The sequence below is a fragment of the Drosophila miranda genome, chromosome XL, assembly GCF_003369915.1.
Source record: "Drosophila miranda strain MSH22 chromosome XL, D.miranda_PacBio2.1, whole genome shotgun sequence".
Lineage (NCBI taxonomy): Eukaryota > Metazoa > Arthropoda > Insecta > Diptera > Drosophilidae > Drosophila > Drosophila miranda.
Genome location: NC_046673.1, coordinates 22,723,501 through 22,744,294, shown reverse-complemented (window position 1 = coordinate 22,744,294; position 20,794 = coordinate 22,723,501). Strand labels below are relative to the sequence as shown.

At 50.4% G+C, this 20,794-nt stretch overlaps 4 protein-coding genes across 6 annotated transcripts in view; 3 read left to right on the top strand and 1 right to left on the bottom strand.

Moving 5' to 3' along the window:
• The first annotated feature begins 59 nt into the window (after nt 1–59).
• Nucleotides 60–3,110, top strand: LOC108162926 (myosin-2 essential light chain). Of its 2 annotated transcripts, XM_017297920.2 has the most exons (3): nt 60–152; nt 268–295; nt 1,829–3,110. In XM_017297920.2, exons 1-3 carry the CDS (start codon nt 150–152, stop codon nt 2,239–2,241), a joined length of 444 nt encoding a protein of 147 aa, XP_017153409.1. In that variant the 5' UTR covers nt 60–149; the 3' UTR covers nt 2,242–3,110. The 2 variants fall into 2 exon arrangements, with proteins under 2 accessions (XP_017153409.1, XP_017153400.1); XM_017297911.2 differs by lacking the exons at nt 60–152; nt 268–295 and adding an exon at nt 1,673–1,736.
• A 627-nt stretch (nt 3,111–3,737) lies between these two features.
• LOC108164883 (N-chimaerin) lies at nt 3,738–6,344 on the top strand. The gene is made up of 5 exons (XM_017300829.2): nt 3,738–3,970; nt 4,041–5,183; nt 5,247–5,352; nt 5,412–6,135; nt 6,201–6,344. The coding sequence occupies exons 1-4, from the start codon at nt 3,874–3,876 to the stop codon at nt 5,569–5,571; spliced, it is 1,506 nt and encodes a 501-aa protein (XP_017156318.1). The 5' UTR covers nt 3,738–3,873; the 3' UTR covers nt 5,572–6,135; nt 6,201–6,344.
• On the top strand, nt 6,250–7,821 carry LOC108164884. Its single transcript, XM_017300830.2, has 4 exons — nt 6,250–6,344; nt 6,403–6,480; nt 6,542–6,785; nt 6,845–7,821. The coding sequence occupies exons 3-4, from the start codon at nt 6,743–6,745 to the stop codon at nt 7,702–7,704; spliced, it is 903 nt and encodes a 300-aa protein (XP_017156319.1). The 5' UTR covers nt 6,250–6,344; nt 6,403–6,480; nt 6,542–6,742; the 3' UTR covers nt 7,705–7,821.
• Nucleotides 7,822–9,378: 1,557 nt separating this feature from the next.
• LOC108164885 (homeotic protein ocelliless) overlaps nt 9,379–20,794 on the bottom strand; it is a 37,356-nt gene continuing 25,940 nt past the window's right edge. Inside the window, exons 4-6 of one of the 2 annotated variants that reach the window (XM_017300835.2) lie at nt 12,007–12,181; nt 10,092–10,758; nt 9,379–10,014 (exon numbers count right to left, since the gene is read on the bottom strand). In XM_017300835.2, the coding sequence (XP_017156324.1) occupies nt 9,615–10,014; nt 10,092–10,758; nt 12,007–12,181 (1,242 nt within the window). In that variant the 3' untranslated portion in view covers nt 9,379–9,614. Of the gene's footprint in view, nt 10,015–10,091; nt 10,759–11,991; nt 12,182–20,794 lie in introns of both variants that reach the window. The other variant, XM_017300834.2, reaches the window with a different exon arrangement.

Below are 20,794 nucleotides of genomic sequence, written 5' to 3'. Positions count from 1 at the left end.
CTCTAAGTGTGACCACAGCAGCACCTATCGAAAGGTGCTATCGCGGGACTTGCAGCTCTAGCGAACATAGTCGCATCAAATTTTTGCGTTCGCACTCTTAGCCCGTGTTTTGTGTTGTTTTTCCCCATCCAGCCTACCAACAAATCGATATGGTAAGTGGGCCGAAAAGTAATTGATATCGTGGCCAATATATAGCCACTACGTATCGTATGGCTTTTCCACTGATTTTTGCTGGAAATTAATGTGTTCTTTTGTTTGGTTTTCCAGACAGCTTACACCGAGGATCAGTTGGCTGGTGAGTATTTCTCTCTCTATCTCTCTCTCGCACTCTGAGTGGGTGTGTGTGTGGAAGTTCAAAGTGCCAGCTCAAAGCTCTCCCCCTCGGCAGCCTCGCCGACTGCAAAAAAGACAACATAAAACACAGTTATTTGCATGCGCTGGCACATTTTAACTCTTTCTCTCTCACCCTGTATTGGAATGTGAGTGAAGGCGATGACACAGAAATGTGCATGGTAGTGTGTGCGAGTGCTACACATATTCATATGCGGTGCATGAATCATTGATAAAACAAATACTCTTGGAATGATGGGAGGTGTGAGGAGGGGAAAGCACTGGAAGGCAGCCATACGATCGCGTTGGAGTGACTCACCCGGCGAACGGCAGTGGTGATCAAGTGAGCAACAGCAGCAGCTACAGAAACAACAGCAGCAGGAGAAGATTCGATACCAGGAGAAGGAACTGCAGGGACTAGCTCGCGTCCACTGCCCGGCGGCGACTGCAGCTGAGATCCGATATGATCGCCACATCTCTCGCATCTCGGCCATGTCCAAAGCGGTCGCTCGGCCGGCTGCCGCCATTTAAGGCGGACCAGACCGGGCCACCATCACCTTCTGGGTCAAATGCATCTCGATGCCACGACCAGGCCCCGGCCAGGCGGCCATTATGCAACGATCGAACCTCTACACCGCCTCCCCCCCCCCTGCTCCTCCTGCTCGCTCCGCTGATAACTTAATCTGCATCGATTGCTGCTTGATTAGCCACTCCACTGCGCGCCATCCGCCCGACCGACAGCCCGATAAGTCTCTGACGTCAGCCCCTGACCGCATTCAGCCGCGAATCCGCGTACTGCAGTCGCTGATCTGTGGCGCCGCGCCGCTCTGCCATTCATTGCCTAAAATGGAAAAAAATTTGCTGAAATCGTTTGCTTTTATGGCCATTTTTGGCAGCCATATGCTCATGCAATGGCCAAAACAACATATCCCGCTCATGCATGTGCTATAGAAGCATAGATACCCTTCACTCATCGAAAGGAAGGGGAATTGACTCCATATATCTGATATCTACGAAGTAGATTCAAATTAAAGTTACAGTCGAAGGTCTGTCTACTCTAAAAAGTAGGAAATTAAACCTTCAGATGTTATCCTTCTGCCAGGAGTTATTATATGTAACGTGGGAATCCTTGTGCCAAGTCGAAACCCCCCCTTGTGAGGGTATATCTCTGAATGCAGGCTCAAAATGATCCGTTCTCTTGCCGCTGCTGGTGCTGTCTGCTACTGCTACTGCAGCTGCTTTTGCTTTTGCTGCGGCTCGTGGGGTTCGCTGCGAGGTTGCCAGGCTGCGAGGCCAGAACTGTAAGCCGGAGCTAGAGTATCAGTAGCAGGCGAGGCGGTCATCTAAGCGGTTCATCATGTATTACTACACAGCCCATGTGAAGCCAACGTTCACCACGGTGGAAGGTTAATGCTGGGAGAAGGGAGAGATTTTTATTTTATTCTGATATTATTAATCATTTCTAACACACTCTATCTCTCTCTCACTCTCTCTACAGAGTTCCAGGAGGCCTTCAATCTGTTTGACAATCGCGGCGATGGAAAAATTCAGCTGGCCCAAGTGGGCGAATGCCTGCGAGCCCTCGGCCAGAATCCCACCGAGTCGGACGTGAAGAAGTGCACGCACCAGCTGAAGCCAGACGAGCGCATCTCGTTCGAAGTGTTTCTGCCCATCTACCAGGCCATATCGAAGGCCCGCTCCGGGGACACGGCCGATGACTTCATCGAGGGACTGCGTCACTTTGACAAGGACGCCAGTGGCTACATCTCGTCCGCCGAGCTGCGGCATCTTCTGACCACGCTGGGCGAGAAGCTCACCGACGAGGAGGTGGAACAGTTGCTGGCCAACATGGAGGACCAGCAGGGCAACATCAACTACGAGGAGTTTGTCCGCATGGTCATGAGCGGCTAGGGCTTGGCAGGGTCCCATCCCCAAAAACCTCGACGAGAACAAGCAGCATCCACACAAAACAAAAAAAAAAAACAGTAGCAACAATAACACTATACACCTGCCAATCTGTCGGCTATCACAGCCGATAGCCGACATGTAGTTCATTCCGCCAGAATATTAAACTCCGAAATTCCAATTTTCGTATTCCTATGCCCCATGTCCTTTGTCCATCAAAGGACTATCATAATTAATATTCCAACGAAAGACAAAACAACTGAACACAACGACCAACGATGGAACCAGAGCGAGAGAGAGAGAGTTGGAGCAGCAGGCAGGAGACCAGGGCAGCTCTACCGCCCCGCCCCGCCCCGTCCCGCCCCAAACAGAACTAACCATCGACGTAGCAGAGCAACACACAGACACACTACTAAACTCTTGAATAACGATTAATCAATCCAGTAGACATCATAATGGCCGCAGGAATAACTTGTGCGTATTATTCTGAAGAAATAAGAGAAATTTGAACAGTAATTAAACCCGATATTCCGGCGTTTCTTTTTTACCGCATACTCTAATCTTAAAAAACATGTTATACAATATATACTACTAAATATTTAGGACTGGAATCAGGAATGGAATACATACCTATGTCCACTGCAGCAAGAGTATCATGAAAAGTATTTATAAACTAAACTGAATCGGATGGTTAGCGTATGATGTTTGTTTGAATTTAAATGCGCATTTCAAACTTTTACATGTTTTTTTTAATAATTTAATATTTGTATTTAATAAAAAAAAGAAAAACAAACAAAGAGCGAGTGAGCGTAGGTTATTTTTACAAGAGAAAAAGAAAACGTACTTAAAACTAAATTAAACCAATTGAAACCGTATTATGCTGTTTTATTTGTTTAACTGGAACATTTGCTCTGACAACAAGGCTTTTTAAATATCAATTTAAAATTGGCGGGCTGCCAGTGCAGCTAGAGTGGTCGTAAGCCGGATCTAACCCACAAATTTCGTTCGCAAAAATCTGTAAAATCTAATACCCTGTAACATTTATCGGTATACAAATTTCCATACGTTTTTTGAACCTTTGATCTCTCAAATTGTGGTCCACGGGGTTTCCACCGATGTAATGAAAATTGAATAATTTTAGCGCAGTTCAGGTGAAAGATGGCACGGATCTACATGAAGAATTTACAATCAATAATATTCTTCGCCATTACCTCAAGTCATTGAACTGTTCAAATAGGGGCCTAGGTGAGCCAAGTTCGGGTTTTCATCGGTATTTCTGAGGGTCACAGTCGTAATTTTGAATGGGCCATGAAACAGGGTATGGCCAACACACCTCGTACATATATACCTTGAAGACAAGAAGCCGATTTCGTCTTCAAGGTATATTATGCAAGTGGGGTGAACTCTACCTTGCAAGCGTTGGCTTTTTTGGGCCGTGCTGCCTGTTGTCCATACCCTCTTTTCCACTCATCATGTAGCAAACGTGTAGCAACCGTGTACCGCGTAGTTGCCATGTAAAAATAAAACAAAAGCGAAAATGTTTTGAAAAGTGCAACCGCTGCATTCCTTAATTTACGACTTTGTAGTGCTTTTAGTTATCATTATTTTCGCTTCGCTGCAGTCCAGTCCGCGCGGACCATGTCCCGAAACGCTGCCGCGGGCGTGGTCGCCACTCTGCCTGGCGGAGGCGGTGGCGAGCCCAGCTCTCCAGTGCAAAAGGTGTGGAAGCCCGAGCGTAAGTGATTTAGTCATCAGGAACACAACCATTGGTCATATCTCTCTCTCTCTCTTGGCACTCTCTCTAGTGTACAAGATCCAGCTGGAGGCCCCGGCCCCGTGTCCGATGCGGTGCCAGCGCACCCTGCCGCTGCCGCCGACAAAGAGCACCGCCGAGGAAGTGGAGCAGGACAACCAGGCTGCGCGGCTATACGGCTCCGAGTACCATGGCCTGATGGGCCACCTGGAGGCGGAGCATCTGCTCGGTCTCACTGGCGGCGAAGGCAGCTATCTGGTGCGGCGCAGCCCCATGTCCGATGGCTTCTACACGCTGAGCCTGCGCTTCAACAAGCGCACAAGGCACTACAAGCTGTTCCACAAGCCCGGCGTGGGCCACTACCTGCGCGAGCAGGACAAGCGCTTCGACTCGGTCTACGACATGGTGGCCGACGGCCTTATCAACTTCCACATGCAGCTCCACGCCAGCCCCATCATACAGCAGATTAATCAGCAAACCAAAAACTGCTACCAGCAAAGTCCCTATATGACGCTCAACGGACGCAAGCTGCGGGCCTTGTCGAATGAACTGGGGAAGACCAATGCCGCCGCCGCCGCTGCCGCTGCAGCAAAAGATGACGCCTCTCCCAAGGATGTGGATGTGCCATTGATGCCGACACAGCCCTTGGTGAGTCAGCCGCCCGCTGTTGCAGTGGATCCCATGCCGCTGATCTACGAGAAGCTGCACCACTTCAAGGTGCACACCTTCAAGGGTCTCAACTGGTGCGAGTTCTGCGCCAACTTCCTGTGGGGCTTCACCGCCCAAGGCGTCAAGTGCGAGGCCTGCGGCTTCGTGGCCCACACCAAGTGCTCGGAGCTGGTGCCGCCCAAGTGTGTGCCCGATCTGAAGCGGATTCGCGGCGTCTTCGGCACCGATCTTGCCACCATGGTTCAGCTGGACCCTCGTCACCAGATCCCCTTCGTAGTGCGTCGCTGTGTGGAGGAGGTCGAGGCCCGGGGCATGCTCCAGGAGGGCATCTACCGCGTCTCGGGATTCGCGGACGAGATCGAGGCTCTCAAGCTAGCCCTCGACCGGGAGGGCGAGAAGACGGACATGTCCGAGGCAGCGTACGGCAATGTCAATGTCATTGCCGGCACCCTAAAGCTCTATCTGCGGTTGTTGCCCGTGCCGCTCATTACGTTCCAGGCGTACCCCAGCTTCATGACTGCCGGGCGTAAGTGTTGTGCTGTGATCTGAAATTAGAGCCGATGTCAATCGCTTGTTACACTCCTTTCAGGGAACACCAAACAGGCGGAGCAGCTGCAGATGATGTCAGAGGCAGTGCGTCGTCTGCCTCCGGCCCACTACAGCTGCCTGCAGTACATGCTGGAGCACCTCAAGCGGTGAGTAGTTTGCTGGCACCCAACGCACCTGCACTCCAACTCGTCCTTTTCTGCCGCAGCGTGGCCTCCCACTATGCCGTCAACAAGATGAACGAGCACAATCTGGCCACTGTGTTCGCCCCCACTTTGATAGCCACGCCCCAGCACATGACGAACCTGACCGAGGAAATATTCATGCTCTCCTCGCTGATCACCCACTGCAAGACCATATTTGCTTGAGCATCACGTCAAAAAGAAGCTGCTAGAGGAGCAACAGCTATCCCCAGCTCCCTCAGTTTGCTGCACCCCATCCCCCGATGTGTCGCATGTGTCTGCACACCTTAATTGGCATTTCGCCTAGCATTTACCTTAATTTATTAATGAACTTTCGATGCATCCTTGATATGTCCACCAAAAATGTAGTCTAAGTATCTATGAATAGCGCTTTACAATTCCCAGTTTTGTAAGGATTACATCGAGTATAGTATGCCCACGACCCCGCCTCCCAAAACAAAACAAAAACACATTAGAACGCATTTAATGTTGTAGGAATCTAACGTACGAATTTACTGAATTTTTGAACTATTTTAAGCATAAATTTACGATAGTTTTGTCACAAGAAATATATTTATTTTATTTATATAAAACTAATACCATGATTATAGGCCCCATATCCTATATTGGTATGGTTTGACCGCAAACATGAATCACTCTGCGTCACTTTCACTTAGCTTGAGTAGAGTTTCCTATCGTACAGAACTCAGTAATCGGTAGCGGTAATTCTCTTCCAATACTAAAGAAGCTGTGAGTAAAGAACGAGAAAGAAACTATGAAAACGTGCAAGTTTAAAACCGACCGCTTCAAAACAGAAGTCCGTAGAATTCGCAAAGGAAAAGAGCGGGAGAGTGTCGGTTCGGCGTACAAAGGTTCGACCTTATATACACTGAAGTGAAGTCCATATGCCGATCGAAACGTCGAAGGCCTGCCAGAAGATACTATTCCCACGTTCAAAAGTAAGTAGCTTTAGTACCCAGAAATATTTCATTTCATTTCTTCTGATTTCCCGCTCAGCAATACATCAATGAATGAGTGCGTTTCGAATGAGTCAGGAATGGTATTAGAAGAACCGGGAAGTAGCATCGTTCCATCGTGAGTAGCATAAGCTTAAGTCCCCAAAAACAAGGCGATCGTTACCACGACCATTGAACAGGTGTCGCACTGCAAATAATCTGATGTCGATTTCGAGAATCCGTATCCTGCGCTTGACTAGGAGCCAGCCAGCACATCGACTCGATATTGAGTTGATATGAAATGTCTGCATGATACTGATATAAATGAAAGGGTCTCTGGGCCTCTGAGCATCTACTTTTAATTTGATTTTCTATACCCCTGCAGGGTATTGTAGTTGTAAATGATAAGAATCCACATTCTGGCGATTGTAGTCACCGACCCAGGTAGGCCAGGGAATCTGTCTCATACACGATATTCACTCACAAAATTGTTCTTGTTTTAGGCCCTAGAGTTTTTGCTGTTGCCAAATTTACGTTCAAGGCCATGTCACGCAAAAGGGAGCCGCTTCAGGCAGCGGTCGTCAAGCAGGGCCAACCGCCCACGTTCGGTTCCTTCCACAAGCGAGAGGAGCTGATGAAGATGCTGCCGCTGGTGTCAAATTTGCGTGAGATTTACAACATGTTCGACACCTCCAAATCTACTGGCATTTCAGCGGCCGATTTGGGATACTGCCTGCACGCTATGGGACTAGCTCCGACCCATTTATGGCTGAAGGACAACCTGCCGCCGATGGGCCGGAAATGGCTGAGCTTCGAGAAGGTGCTGACGCTGTACTGCAAACTGGCCGTTGTTGATGGGCAGCCCAAGATGGGGGACGTACTGGAGGCCCTGCGGGCGTGGGACGTGAAGAAAACTGGCAAAATAGCTTACTCGGAGCTGCGGAAAATGCTCACGACTATGGGCGACCCCATCGACGAGACCCATGTGTTCGGCGTGCTCGCGTCCGTGTCGGACATAGAGGGCAACGTCCATTACGAGGACCTCGTGGCGAACATGCACGTCCACGATGCGAAGGCCGCCGAGACGCTGCGCCAGGCGCGCAACTATCTGCAGGCCCTGGGCCGCAACGCCGTCGACATGGACATGACCAAGCGGGACGAGTTCATCGACGACCTGCGCAGGGCGGATCCCCAGGGCAAGGGCTACATCGGGAGCAGCAAGCTGCTGGAGCTACTCAATCGCAGTGGCAGCTCGTTCACGGCGAAGGAGCTGGACATCATCATCGACAGCATGAAGTGCAATGCAAGATCCGATAAGGGCATCAATTATCGCCGATTTTTGCGCTACATCATGGACACATAGCTTGGAGCGGTCCGAGGATCTGCAGAAAATTTTCTGCAAATTTATGATATTCGGCAACAGCGAAATGTGTACATTTGTTGACCGTTTCTTGATTAAATTAAAACAAAACTTAAAAAAGTGTCTTCCCTTGAGAAGAGAACAAGACCATGCCAGCTTGTGGGACATCCCACTTCATCCGACTTGTCCGGGCAGTCCTTTTCGCCGTCACAGCGCCAGTAGGCGGGTACGCAGTCCTTGTTCATGTCACTATTCCCCGCCACTGGGGCCAGCACGCGTGCTGCGTGCCACACCCTCCCCGCTGGTTATGCAGATGTGGACAGTGATCCGTTCCGCTCCGGTCTTGTCGTCCAGCCAGTACACAAATCCCCCAAGGCGGCAATGTTGATTACCTGCGAGATGTGCATCGAAGCAAGGGAGCAGGGGATTACACATGTGTCTAAAGGATCCCCATATTCGTTGCATACTTGTTACTTACTTTCCATTGATGTCTATAACTTCGATACGCATGGTATACCGGACTGTTGGTCCAGGGCCAGCGCCGTGACTCCTTCCAGCTCCACACGCTCATTGCCATTGACTCGGGCGCGAATGATGGCCTGATGGCTGCCGACATCTGTCGAGAAGAGCAGACGCCTCGCCTTCATGGACATGCCAGGACACCGGCAACGGCACATTTGGACAGTCTGTCGTAGCTGGGGGGGATGCAGGGCACGTTCTTGGCGAGGCTGCGGCTCCAGTCGCTCCAGTACACGTAGTCCTAGCTGGAAACCAGTATCCGACGCTTCTTGCCATCCAGTAGATGCGTCTCGTCTCCTGGTCGAATATGAGCTCCCGGCCATGGTTGCAGCTCGGATCAGTCCAGTAGACCAGTAGATGTTGCTGCCCAGCCAGTCGACAGCGATGCCGTCCGGCCCAATCAGACCCGAGTCCACGATCCGCTGCACATAGGAGCCATTGAGAAAGGCCCGGAAGATGCACTTGGTCTTCTGGTCAGCCCAGTAGATGCACCGCTCCGCCACCGACACGTCCAGGGCGTGCGCATCGCCCACATCCTTGAAGGGTATCGCTCGTCGTCGTGGTTCCGCTCCCCTCGCTGTACTCGGTCGAGATGCGGCCAATGTGCTCCTGGCGCGAGAACAGCAGCAAGGCGGCAGGCAGCACACAGGGGGGTCGCGGGGCCGGTACAGGCAGAGGTGGAGCAGGCCCCATTCCCCACGGCACACGCGACCTTGTCGGTCTTTCCATCGCACCAGACCACTTCTGGGGGCTGAGGCAGGGTGGAGTAGTGAACCTCACCTCTAGAGGCCGGCACTTACTCGACGTAGCATCGACATTTTCTCTACTGTATTTAACTGTTATACTTACACTATGTTGCTACCTGCCTACATGAGGAATGTAGAAGTAGAATGTGCAGAGTTCAATGTAAAATGTGGAATGGAACTAGTCATGCCGTCAGGTGTCGCCTTTGAGGCTTTAATTGTGGATCGTATGTATGCATCAAAATCTGTGTAGATTTCAATAAATGTAAGACATAGAGATGGACGGAATCTAGCTGGGATTTCAGAGCACGAAAGAATCCACTACGAATTAAATTATCATTTTCTTAGTAGATTTTTCAAATGTTTTGCATTTTTCATTTCTTATTCTTTGAACAAAAGTGAATTTCGATTAAATATTTATTAAAAATATTACGTTTTCGTGTCTTTACAGCTAAAATAAACGTATGCGTACATTTTAAAATATTCGATTACAGATCTATATCCAAGAAAATTAATTGCTTAGGTCTAATCAAAAAAAATGGTATCTTTTCATTTGGTTCGGGTTTGGTTTGTGTGCTTGTGTGTGTGTGAGGAAGAAAGGGGGGGGGGGATGGGGTTATATTACTGCATATTGAAGGTGTCCTGCTGACGTCAGACATCCTCGCAGGCAGCCATTGGGCCCCCGCCGCCGCTACCCGTAAGCTCCATTTTGATGTGCTGCTGATTGGAGTTGCCCCGCAAATGGCTGTGGGAGTGGCTGTGTGGATTTGCATGTGGATTGGTAAGAGGATGTGGTGCTGGTCCTGCTTGTGTGCTGTTGTTGTTGCTGTGCTCCTCGCTGTGCTTCAGCATATCACACTGGGCCTGAGCCTGGGCCTGAGCTTGAGCCTGAGCCTGAGCTTGGGCTTGAGCCTGCACCTGAGCCTGGACTTGGGCTTGAGCCTGGGCATGTGCCGCAAAGCTCCGCACCTGCAGGAAGAGGCCACCGTTGTTGAGCAGCCGCGCCTGGTGCTCCTGCGCCTTGGCCCGCAGACAGGCAATGGAGTTGTTCCTGCAAAATGTGCAGAAGTCCGTTCATTCGATTAAAATATCGGTTATCTGGAATGAAATCGACTTTTGCGGCCTCACCTAAACGCATCCGGATCGTGTTCCATGAGGGCGGCCGCTAGATGATGGGCATGCAGGCCCGGGGGCGCCGCCGCCATCTGGGGCTGTTGCTGCTGCTGCTGGGCCGCCGCAGCCGCAGCCGCCACCGCCGTGTTCATGATTAAGTGGAAGTCCTTGCTGGAGGCCGCGGCCCCGGCGCCGGCGGCATTGGCCGCATCCAGAAGCGGATGGTAGCTCGGCGGGGCGGTGGCGATAGCGGCTCCACCTCCAGACAAGTAATGTTGGCTCTGCTGCTGTTGCTGCTGCTGTTGCATCAGCTGGGCCTGGGCCTGGGCCTGGGTCTGGGTCTGGGACTGCTGCGGAGATGGGGAGCCCAGCTCGATGTGGGGCGATCCCGAGCTGTTCGTGTTGGCCCCGGTGGGCGTGGTGGCTGCCGAGGAGGCGGCCGCATAGCCGCTGCTGCCGTGCGGCGTCGTCGAGGTCGGCGGGGCCGTCGAGGTGATGGTGTTGCAACTGCTTGGCGCCGGACTGACCACGTTCAGCGATTCCGTAGAGGAGCTGAGGGCCCGCGAGTGGGAGCGCAGCTCCTCGGAGTGGGCCGACTTCGAGCCGGCCGAGTCCTCGTGATCGCTCACCCCCGAATCGTCCTTGAGAGCGGACTGGGCCTCAATCGATTTGCGGTGCATGCCTGATGGAGATTAGAGAGGCACATATGTAGATATTTACAGAGAAGTGTTTTTTTTGTGCTTTATGGAGCTATGTGGAGGGTGGTGCTGCCCGAGGAGGGAGTGTTTGGGATTGCAAAGAGCTATAACTACCTATAACTTGGCACAAAAGAGGCGAAACATTCCTCCAATTGGGAAGAAGAAGTTCAGATGTTCTACGAGTAGATCTTTAGTTTCTTCCTGGAAGAACTAGTAGAGCCCAGGCACCCACCCATTAATTGCTCTTCCAATTAAGTTCTATAAACAGCCATACAATACATAATTCATGTGCTCTATCAATTGCCAACTAATTTGACATATCGACTTAATTAAAAACTCCCAGGCAATCCCAATCCCAATCCCAGATGAACTATGGGCGACCACTCGCTAAGTCGTCGATAAGCCACTTAAGGCCCGAACCGACTTTGGCCACGGCTACTTGGGAATTAATTTGCGAGTCATGGAGCGGACCAGGAGGATGAGGAGGATAAAAGCCGATGAACTATGCATCTAACCCCACACTTCTAGCACTTCCAGCACTTCCTCCTCCTGCTCTTTCTTCCCCGTCCCAAAGGCCGCACAATGGAAATAGATAAACGATAAATGCCGAATAAAGCAGGAATTCATTGGGATGCGAAATGCGGTGGATGGAGGATGTAGGATGGTGGATGGAGGGGGGATTCAACCCCTCTCTGCCTGCTTCGTGGCATCGCGTGTGCATTTTGCATTTATTAAGCGATTATTAACAAATAAAGGAAGTCGTATCCGGCCACGGAGCCACCCCCTCTGGTGGAGTGCCACCGCGACCTTCCGCCCGGCAAACCGGTGGCACTTGTCGGAGAGGATAGCAGAGGCGAGGACTGCTAATCCGCAAAGTCATTTCGGGAAATGTGCGCAACATATGACGAAAAGATTCGATTCTCGTTGTTGGACATGCTCACCAAATATGCTCACAATTTCCACGGGATCTGCACCGCGACCGCGCACTTTATAATCCCCAAGCTGCTGTCCTTTGTGCGGCTCAAAATTTAATTAAACCCTCCTTTGGGGTCACCGTCGTTTCCTTATTGCCCGAATGAATGGATACCAAGGGCTGTCTTGTGTTGTGATGCGGGAAGGGCAGATGGGAGACGGGAAACGGGAAATGGTGATGGGTGAATGGTGAATGGTGAATGTGGGCTATAGCTTGATAGTTTCGATATGATTGTTGCATTTACATTTCTGTTCCATACCTAGTAGCCAGGGCGCCACCGCATCGTTCTCCTTGGCCGACTTCAAGATGGTGTCCGGCAGCGGCAGCGAGTGGCGCACCATCGCCCCGTACAGCCCGTACTCGGCCATGATCGTGCTGCCGCCCCACACCTTCTCGGTCTTCCGCCACTTGGCCCTGCGATTCTGGAACCAGACCTGGAAGAATATCAAGCAAAACAGAGCGCTGTTAATGGTACATTCGAGGGAGGATTTGGGGTCCTGCGTTCGGCTGCCATATGGACGCTGACCTCTTGCCTGGCCGATGGCTGGCTAATGCTCTCCAGTCGGAGCCAAATGGCATGCAAATTGCAAATTATTAAATAAAAAACTCATCCAAATTGAAAAAATGTAAATGGAATGTTTTTTAAATGCTAATACTTGGACCATAAACCGCTGAGCTGCTGAGCTCCTGAGCTGCTGGAGACACACAAAGGAGAGAGGGAGAGAGGGAGAGAGAGGGACTCCTTACACATATTGATGCCTGAAACCCAAGGGCGTAGTATGCTTGATGTTTTAGGGGGATATCTAAGACTGAAATTGCTTCTTCCTTGCATCGTCTGATCCACGAATCAATCAGCTTTATTCGCCCAAAGCCGCGAATATCTAGTTATTCGATGAATGGTGACCCCGACGTCTACACACACATCGATCGTTCAGATTTTACTAAGTGGTTTGGGCAAGATATATTGCCACAAATACAACTGAAGCTGCCACTTCTTGCCTTCATAGTTTACTTCCTCAACAGAGGACCTCGATTCCCTCGATTCCCCGTGCCCCCACCAATAAGCCTCTATCGCCGCCCAATCTCCAGGGGGAGGCCTTTGCCCGATGAATGCCCCCATTTGGCTGAGCCACTGCCAGCAGAATGTGGCCATTGTTGGCGATGACAACATGCCACAAACGCCAGTGGCAGCAGCAGCAGCAGCAGACCCAAACAGACGCGCACACAGACTCACTCTCTCGGGCGGTGCTGGTCCACACATAATAGCAAATGATATACATATTCGCATATAAGTGACCAAATTAGATTATCTTCCAAAACATTAAACCGATTCTCGACTCGAGTCTCTCGACTGGTAATACGAATAATAAGAAAACATTAAATGTTGATCACAAAAGCAGGAGGCAGCCAGCCCCGCAACAACAACTGTCACAATAAAAGGATTTGCACACACACCACAGACACGGACACAGGAGCCCACTCTATATGCAGAGTCGGGCAAAGGATTTAACTCGAAAAAAGGGACTTGCAACCCTCGAAACCCATCCTGCCGTCCTGCCATCCTGCCGTCCTGCCGTCCTCCTGCTTCTGCACCGAAAAAGAAGTCATCATTTTTCTGGTCCATCAAATCGTTTAGTTCTGCTATTAGTCATGTACGAAAAGGGGGAGCCAGGGAACCAGGCAGCAGACACAGAGACTGGGACGGGGACGGCGACGGGGGATGGGGGACAGAGAGTAAAGATTGCCCGGCAAAATGGATTCGACGAAGGACGAGAACTCACTGAAGTGGCTGCCTCCTCGTCCAGAATGAAAATTTATAATAAAAAGCAAAATATGCAAAGCAGGGGGCGGCCGAGTGGCAGGGATCCTGCGTTACTTGCCTTGCGGGTGCCATTGTGGCGACATTTTTGCTCGAAATTCCACTGGCATGGCACGAGCCAAGAGTCGAGTCCAAGTCCAAGTCCAAGACCAAGTCCAAGTCCCAATTCCTTTTCACACGGATTGAACAAATCGCAACAAATCGTGCGCGGGTTAAGTGGACGACAGGGCGTGGCACGGCACGGCACGGCACGGCTCGGCATGGCACGGCACTCAATCCTCACAAAACGAAGATAAAGTGGTTTGGCTTTTGGTTCTGTCGCCAGTCTTGGATGCCTACCAGGAGCCCGGTACCCTTGGCTCTCGGGATACTCATAAATCCGGGTTGCATGAGAAATTGGCAGCCCCAGATCCGAATGGCAATCTGAGTCTCCGTACGGAAGGGGAGGGAGAGGGAGCGGAAGCGGGAGCCACTCAGTGCGTTCCGTTGCAGCCCAGGAAATTTACAACTTTTGCCGGATTTTGGCAAAGTGCCGGCCGCCTGTCGGAGCGGCGTACAAAGCGCCAAACTTTCAGCTGTACAGTGCGTTTCAGTGCGTTAAGGCAAGTGGAGAAAACCCGATGGAATGGTAGGTATTTCCCTCAAAGATTCGATTCAAAGAAGGGCAACGAAGATCGATAGACCGAGCATACTGTTTTGAAACGCACTGTCGCTTGTGTGTGACTCACTTTTAGGATCTGTCGAGTATTTGCGAGGACTCGTGGAGCGCTTTCCGGCTGAACAACTCCGATTAAAGATGGGATTCCGCAAACAGTGCGTCCTGAAATTGCCTGCCACTGTTCTCGAGAGTGCTGCCAACGGATGTCAAATTAATTTGAGCACACACTGCGACACAGAGACACTGCCACACAGAGGGTAGGGGGACACAAAGAGGCAGGCTCCACTTTTGGTGCAGGGCCTCGCTGCTCCTCTAATCTGTTCCGGCTTCGGCTTCGACCTTAGACTGGGAGCCTGGGCCAGGGCTGGGCCTGGGCTGGGCCTGGGCCTGGGCCTGGGCTGCCTACGAAATCAAATTAATCCGGTTTGTTATTTCATCATGCAACGTCAACGTCATCATCATCAGTTGCAACAACAGACAAAAGACGCAGAGGCAGAAGCAGAAGCAGAAGCAGCAGCAGCAGCAGAAGCAATAGCAACATTTTGCAATAATAAATAGCAGCCACACACACACAGATACTCGCATGGAAACAATACAGGTACACACGCACACAACCAGAAGCAGAGAAGCAGAGATACACAGATACACAGAGGGAGAGATGGTGTGCAACTGCCAAAGGAGCGGAAAATTTCATTAACAAGGCACACAAGCAACGTCCGCCTTGTAGGGCCCCAGCCTGCGTCCGGAAAGCAGGGGCAACAGAGGGAGAGAGCGGAAGCGAGAGAGTGTCAACGATGCTCCTAGCCGCCAGGAGGCAGCCATCCAGCAGCCATCCAGCAGCCATCGTCCAACCATCCAACCATCCGGTAGCCAGCCCCGGCAGCTCTCTGATAATTTAATCAACTCTCATTGAATTATATCATTTTGCAATTTGGAGCCCAGGCCATGCCCCCACTGGCTGCCGGGCCCTTGGCTGTCACAGCCCCTTTATATCCCGCTCCGTACTGTGCGGCGCTGTGCCATTCCGGCTACAGAAACAACATCCCATCACAGGCCATCATCCAGATTCAATCGTCATTATGATACCATGCCAGGGCCGGGCGCGGCTGGCGTCCATTTTGAGTGCGGAAATCAAAGAGGGAAATGCCATAAATTTTCAAAACGGAAATTTGCCGATAACCGAAACCCTGCCGCAGATACGTGTGGTGTCTGCCCCTAGGAGTTCCTACAATCAAACCAATTGCGGCTCCTGCAAGTTCCCCCTGAAACGCTTCCAAATATTGGGTTAATCTTAAGCAGAACTCCATTATCATAGAGCTCTCAATCGTATCGAGTGGATGGCCTCGGATCGAGTGGAACGGGATGGCCGGCAACTTAATCACCATTTTAATCTATTGATCCGGCCTTTCGGGTTACCCAATGTGACTTTCCAACCGCCGACCAGGGGTGGGGTGGTGAGTGCCGGATAATGACAACCATTTTAATATAGATAACAGCCTGGACAATCTGCTGCTAAATGATTACTAGACCCATTCCCGTGCCCATTTCTATCCCAGCATCGATTCCAATTCCTATTCCGGCTGCCAATACGCTGCGAATCACGACATCAATTTGCTGATTGAAAATTTATTATTATACGAGAGTACGAGTCCGAGTTCGAGTGCATGAATGCCTGAAGGGGTGGACGGGTGGACGGGACTTCTTGGACAGCCACATTTTTATGGACCGAGACTGAAGATGCCGCCGCCTAGCGACTGGCACTTGGAGACTGTAACGCCCACTTGTCCGACTGTCCGACTATCCGACTGTCCTGCAGTCCGGTGGGTGGAAACGCTTTTGATTTATCGAACTATAAAATTGCTGGCCAGCCAAATTGAACGATGATGAGGTCACAGTTCGCTCGGGAGGATGGGCAGGGGTTCCGCACGAGATCACGGTACCTACGCATCCCTTGCATTTACATTGATGGAGGATAACTTACAGAATGCTTGTCGATTGATATTAATCGATCCACTGATCGATGAACTATTATTGTACGATGCATCCCCATCTCTCCATACTTTCCATACCTCCCATGGCATCCCATAGATCTATGCCAGAAGCGACCTTCAAGCTGGACCCAGGACCAGACAAAGGTGAGGCCCAACTCTTGGCCATAATTAAAATATTGGTAACCAATCAAAGGGCCAGGGTATGGGCCAGGGTATTGGCAGGCATTTCGATTTCCGTGGGGGTGCCCCTGGCTTTTGCCACCTGGAAGGAGGTGGAGGTGGAGCTGGAGTACTCGTACGAGTATGAGGGGGAGGGGAAAGCCTCAAATATTTGCTCACTGGTGCTGCAAAATTGCGCAAATTGCATATGCAGTTCGCAGGACCTCTCGTCCTTTTCAGGTGACATGTGCATGAGAATTGCATTCGATTGCATCTGTATGTGTGGTCTGTCTGTCTGTCTGTCTGTCTGTGTGTTTGAGGGGATTTGGCCCGGCTTTGTGGCTGTGTGCGGCGGCATGCGGCCTTTATTGGTTTACTTCATCAACTCGAACGGGGGTGTGGGAGTGGGAGGGGGGTGCGGGTGCGGGAGGGAGTCGGAGTCGGAGTCAGTCAGCCATTCGAAGCGTGTGGAAATTTCATAACGACATCCCGCACTTTATATGCAATATTCAATTGACATTCGCGGAATTTGTTTGCTTTTTTCTTCACCCCTCACCCCTCACCCCTCACCGCTCACCCTTCACCCTTTCCTCTGTCTTTTTGCCTTTTCTTTCTTCAATTTCCAGCTTTCATTTGAGCTTTTGTTTCATTCATTCATTCAAAGCCCAGACCCGCAGAGAGAGAGAGAGAGAGAGAGAGAGTGATGTGGGGATGGGGCTTTTCATGGAGCTTTGCGGATTAAGAAATGTAAATGCAAAGTGTTGACGCTTTTTTTGCTCCATTCTCGCGAGTAATTTACACAAACGGAACTAAAGGCTTGACTTTGGAGTCACTCGGACTCCGCGTACAGTCGCCTCATATTAATGACCTTTACTTGACATTGGACCCTGCCACTGCCACTGCCACTGCCACTGCCACTGCTGAATGCTGAACTATTAATTACACTCAAATGATGTTTTAAATGCATCATGATTAATGAGCCGATTTTCTAATTACGCGCTGGAAGAGCGTGCCTCAGCCAACCACTCGAGGGGTGGACGGCGACAATGCCGGCGGGGCGGTTTGTGCGGCCAGACAATGCCAAAAGTCGACTTCAATAATTGCACAATATTTGGACTGCGATTACGAGTAGTTTGCGCATCACACAATCGAATGGCAGTACCTCTGGGTAATCGTCCAGTCGGTAAATCATTTGGGAATCAAATTAGAAGACACCAAAAGCCACCAATTGAAGAGTTTGGGGGGAAAGAAAGGCCTGGATTGGGGCCCTAATCCACATTGCAGAAGGTTAATTTCTTTGATATCTTTATTCGGGCATTTCCGCAGCCCAATAGTAGCCGATAGTTCATCGATAGTAGCCAGTGGTGCAGCAGTCCCGATTGTTGTCTGTTGTTTGCACTACCCAACACTGTGCCACATTGTAAACTATACACATACACATACACATACACATATACACATACATTTTAGATTTACAACAAAGTATCGTTCATTAATAATTTGTATACCGAATAAGAGCACAAAGTGCATGGTTCAAAAGGTACAATTAATGAGTCTGTTCTCCCGACTTTAGTTCAAGTTTTTCGTTTAGGTCTTTGAATATTGGTCCAGTCCGGTTATATCGGTGAGGTCTTATCAATAGGAATAGGGGATACTAGGGATAGTGCTCCCGCACGGCAGAGGCCTATGAAGCCATTCTCTCGCGTCTTTCTTTGGCCTTCTCTATCGCTCTCTCGATCTGTCGCGATCTGTCGGCTTCGACCCGTCTTCTACACCCAGCCCTCACTTCTTGCACCTCGTCTGTTATATAAGAACAGATCTGCAGCTAACACAGTCTTGAACCGACCCCTCATGTCCTGAAACGATCTAATCCTCTATTGCTGTCAAGTCCTCTATTTGTAGTTGTAAGATTGTTAAAGAGACTTTGAGAAAAACTTTTATGAAAAAACATCTCCTTATAGGAGAAACTTTCATCGAGAATCTTCTCTTTATAGAAGATAATATTAAAAGGAAAATATGAACACCAACAAATTACGGAAAATATAAGTTTTGCTGATTCAAATAGGTTTTCACATAAAATTTAATGAAATGATGTATACAAAAATTGTTTAAACTAATTATCTTTCAATAAATTAAGCAAAAAATATCGGCATTGACTTTGAATGTTTTTTGTCGATCAAATCTTGAAAGTCTAGATATAGAATGTAGTTATCCGACGATAATCAGATATGGCAGAATAAACAGGGAGCTTCCGAAGACGGCAACGATTTCAAGGGGCTTATTTATTTAATTCTTTTCCATTAAGTTTCTGTTTCAATTTTGTAGGCCTAAAACATGGGAATTCAATAGGATGATTGAGTTTTGTGAGTCTCAAGGTTGTCTTACCATGATTTTGCCATCTTTCGATGGCATGAAGAGCCCCGAATAGGCAGATGGAACTCTCGACAATTGCCAGCTAGTGGAAACTTAGTAGTAGTAGACCAGAACCAGTGCCGACTCTTTTCCTATGATTCAGGGCAGTAGCAGTGCATCCGCAAGGCCATAAATCCCACCCGAAGCCCCGACCCCACCACCGCCACAGCCACAGCCAGGGCCCAGTGCGCAGTGCGCACCCACAACGGACGAGGAGGCAAGGGGCGCCCAGCTTGAGACAAGCCGCGAAGCAGCATTGCAGGACGTCGCAGGATGTGGCACTGATTCGGGTTTCCCAGTTGAGTAGTTATCATCAAATTGGCAAGTGCACGACGGCCTCGGAGCAGTCTGCGGACGCGTGCCGTCGCAGCAGGTTGCCGGTTCGCATTTTGCTCATCATCAGAGGGGCAGGGGCAGGGGCAGGGGCAGGCATCCCACCACACTCACTGTGAGAACTGTTGCAATTTGTTTGTTTGTTTTGCCTTGTTATGTCGTCGCTTTGTTTTCCGAGCACACCATTTGTGGAGGGTTCTGCTCCGCTCTGCCCTGCCCTGCTCTGCTCTGCTCTGCAAAGGGTTGCTCCGGGAGACCATAATCAGCATCATCCCACCCTCGGAGCCAAGGCGAGCCGTGGTCCTCGGAATCATCAGTTTGTTTATGATTAACGCGCGCTAATTTCATTCATTTCGCACTCAATGGTCGCAGGGTCTCGCGGGACTCCACGGAGCACACTTATGCTTATTGGATTTACTCGAGCGTCCGCGCCGCTCCACTCTGATCTGTGGGAAGCGGGGGAGGTTTCCGGGGCAACTACTATCTGTTTTGTGAGTTTCACACGACCGGCCGACCGCAAGTACCCCGGGATAACCATTATCCTGCGGCCGACACAGGATCGCGGACGATTTGCCGCTGATTGGAGTTGACTCCGAGGTGTCAAAATACAAATCCCGAACCGCCGTCGAGCCGAAAACTTATTTGATCATCATTATCATTATCATTGGGCCTGGGACTGGGACTGGGACTGGGACTGGTCCTGTGCCTAATAATCTTATTAGAATTAATGAAGGAATTTCCAATTTGAGGCGACAGGCGCCGCCTGCCTGCTGCTGAGCGCCAGCGATTTAATGTTAATAAGTCCTAAACGCCAACAATGTGGGGTCCTGGAGGCCAAATAGAAATTCCTCGATGGACGTGCCCCAATGCCAGTGGGAAAGTGAGTGCCAGCATCTGACACAGATTACGAAACGAGTGGGTGGACCCACAGAAGGCCCACAGAGGGAGAAAGCTGTGCGGGGGGGCATCTGCTTAAAGCAACCTCTTTTTTGTATATCCGATGGCTTCGAAATCGAGTCTTGAATTGGCCCAGCTCGGCTCAAAGGAAACCACTGACTTCTTTGATTTGTTCCCCATTTTATGATTTAATATTCCTCTCTCTCTCTGCCTCCTGCCGCAGTGCTATTATCTGTGTGTGTGTCACTGGCAAGACACCGCATTGTGTCGCCTTGGAGAAAGGCGCAGGCACCGTCGTGGACCGTGGACAATGGGGGCCATGGGGCCATTATAATCATTTATCGAGGCATTCGATGGCCGATTGACCCAACAATCGAAGACGCAACTGCAGGTGCCTGTCGCCGACAGCAGTCAACATCCACATCCACATCCACATCAATGTCGTCATCATCATTTTCATTAATGGTAAACCAATCATTTTTCAATTATATTCACCGCTGGATACAAATTGTCTGATTTGCGTGTGCCACAAGAGCCAGTCGCAGCCAGTCGCAGCCAGTCGCAGCCAGACCAGGCCGAAGGGGAGTCCAGGACTGGTACTGGGACTTCGATTTGGGCGCCATGTCACGCCTACCTGACACCACCCTGCCTCCCCCTGGCCTCCCCCTGGCCGGCACACCCCCAGAAACTAACAGTCCACCGCACAAATTCGTCTCCAGCTGCCAGTCTCTCGTCCCGTTATGTATCTGACGCGAGTGCCCTGCCCATCGCTGGTCCT

Bases quoted from the DNA above. Each gene is read 5' to 3' on its own strand.
- LOC108164883 (XM_017300829.2), top strand. From the start codon at position 3,874: ATGTCCCGAAACGCTGCCGCGGGCGTGGTCGCCACTCTGCCTGGCGGA. The intron at 3,971-4,040 runs GTAAGTGATTTA...CACTCTCTCTAG, and splicing joins AAAGGTGTGGAAGCCCGAGC to TGTACAAGATCCAGCTGGAG. The intron at 5,353-5,411 runs GTGAGTAGTTTG...TTTCTGCCGCAG, and splicing joins ATGCTGGAGCACCTCAAGCG to CGTGGCCTCCCACTATGCCG.
- LOC108162926 (XM_017297911.2), top strand. From the start codon at position 1,688: ATGTATTACTACACAGCCCATGTGAAGCCAACGTTCACCACGGTGGAA. The intron at 1,737-1,828 runs GTTAATGCTGGG...CTCTCTCTACAG, and splicing joins AACGTTCACCACGGTGGAAG to AGTTCCAGGAGGCCTTCAAT.
- LOC108164884 (XM_017300830.2), top strand. From the start codon at position 6,743: ATGATAAGAATCCACATTCTGGCGATTGTAGTCACCGACCCAG. The intron at 6,786-6,844 runs GTAGGCCAGGGA...TTCTTGTTTTAG, and splicing joins GATTGTAGTCACCGACCCAG to GCCCTAGAGTTTTTGCTGTT.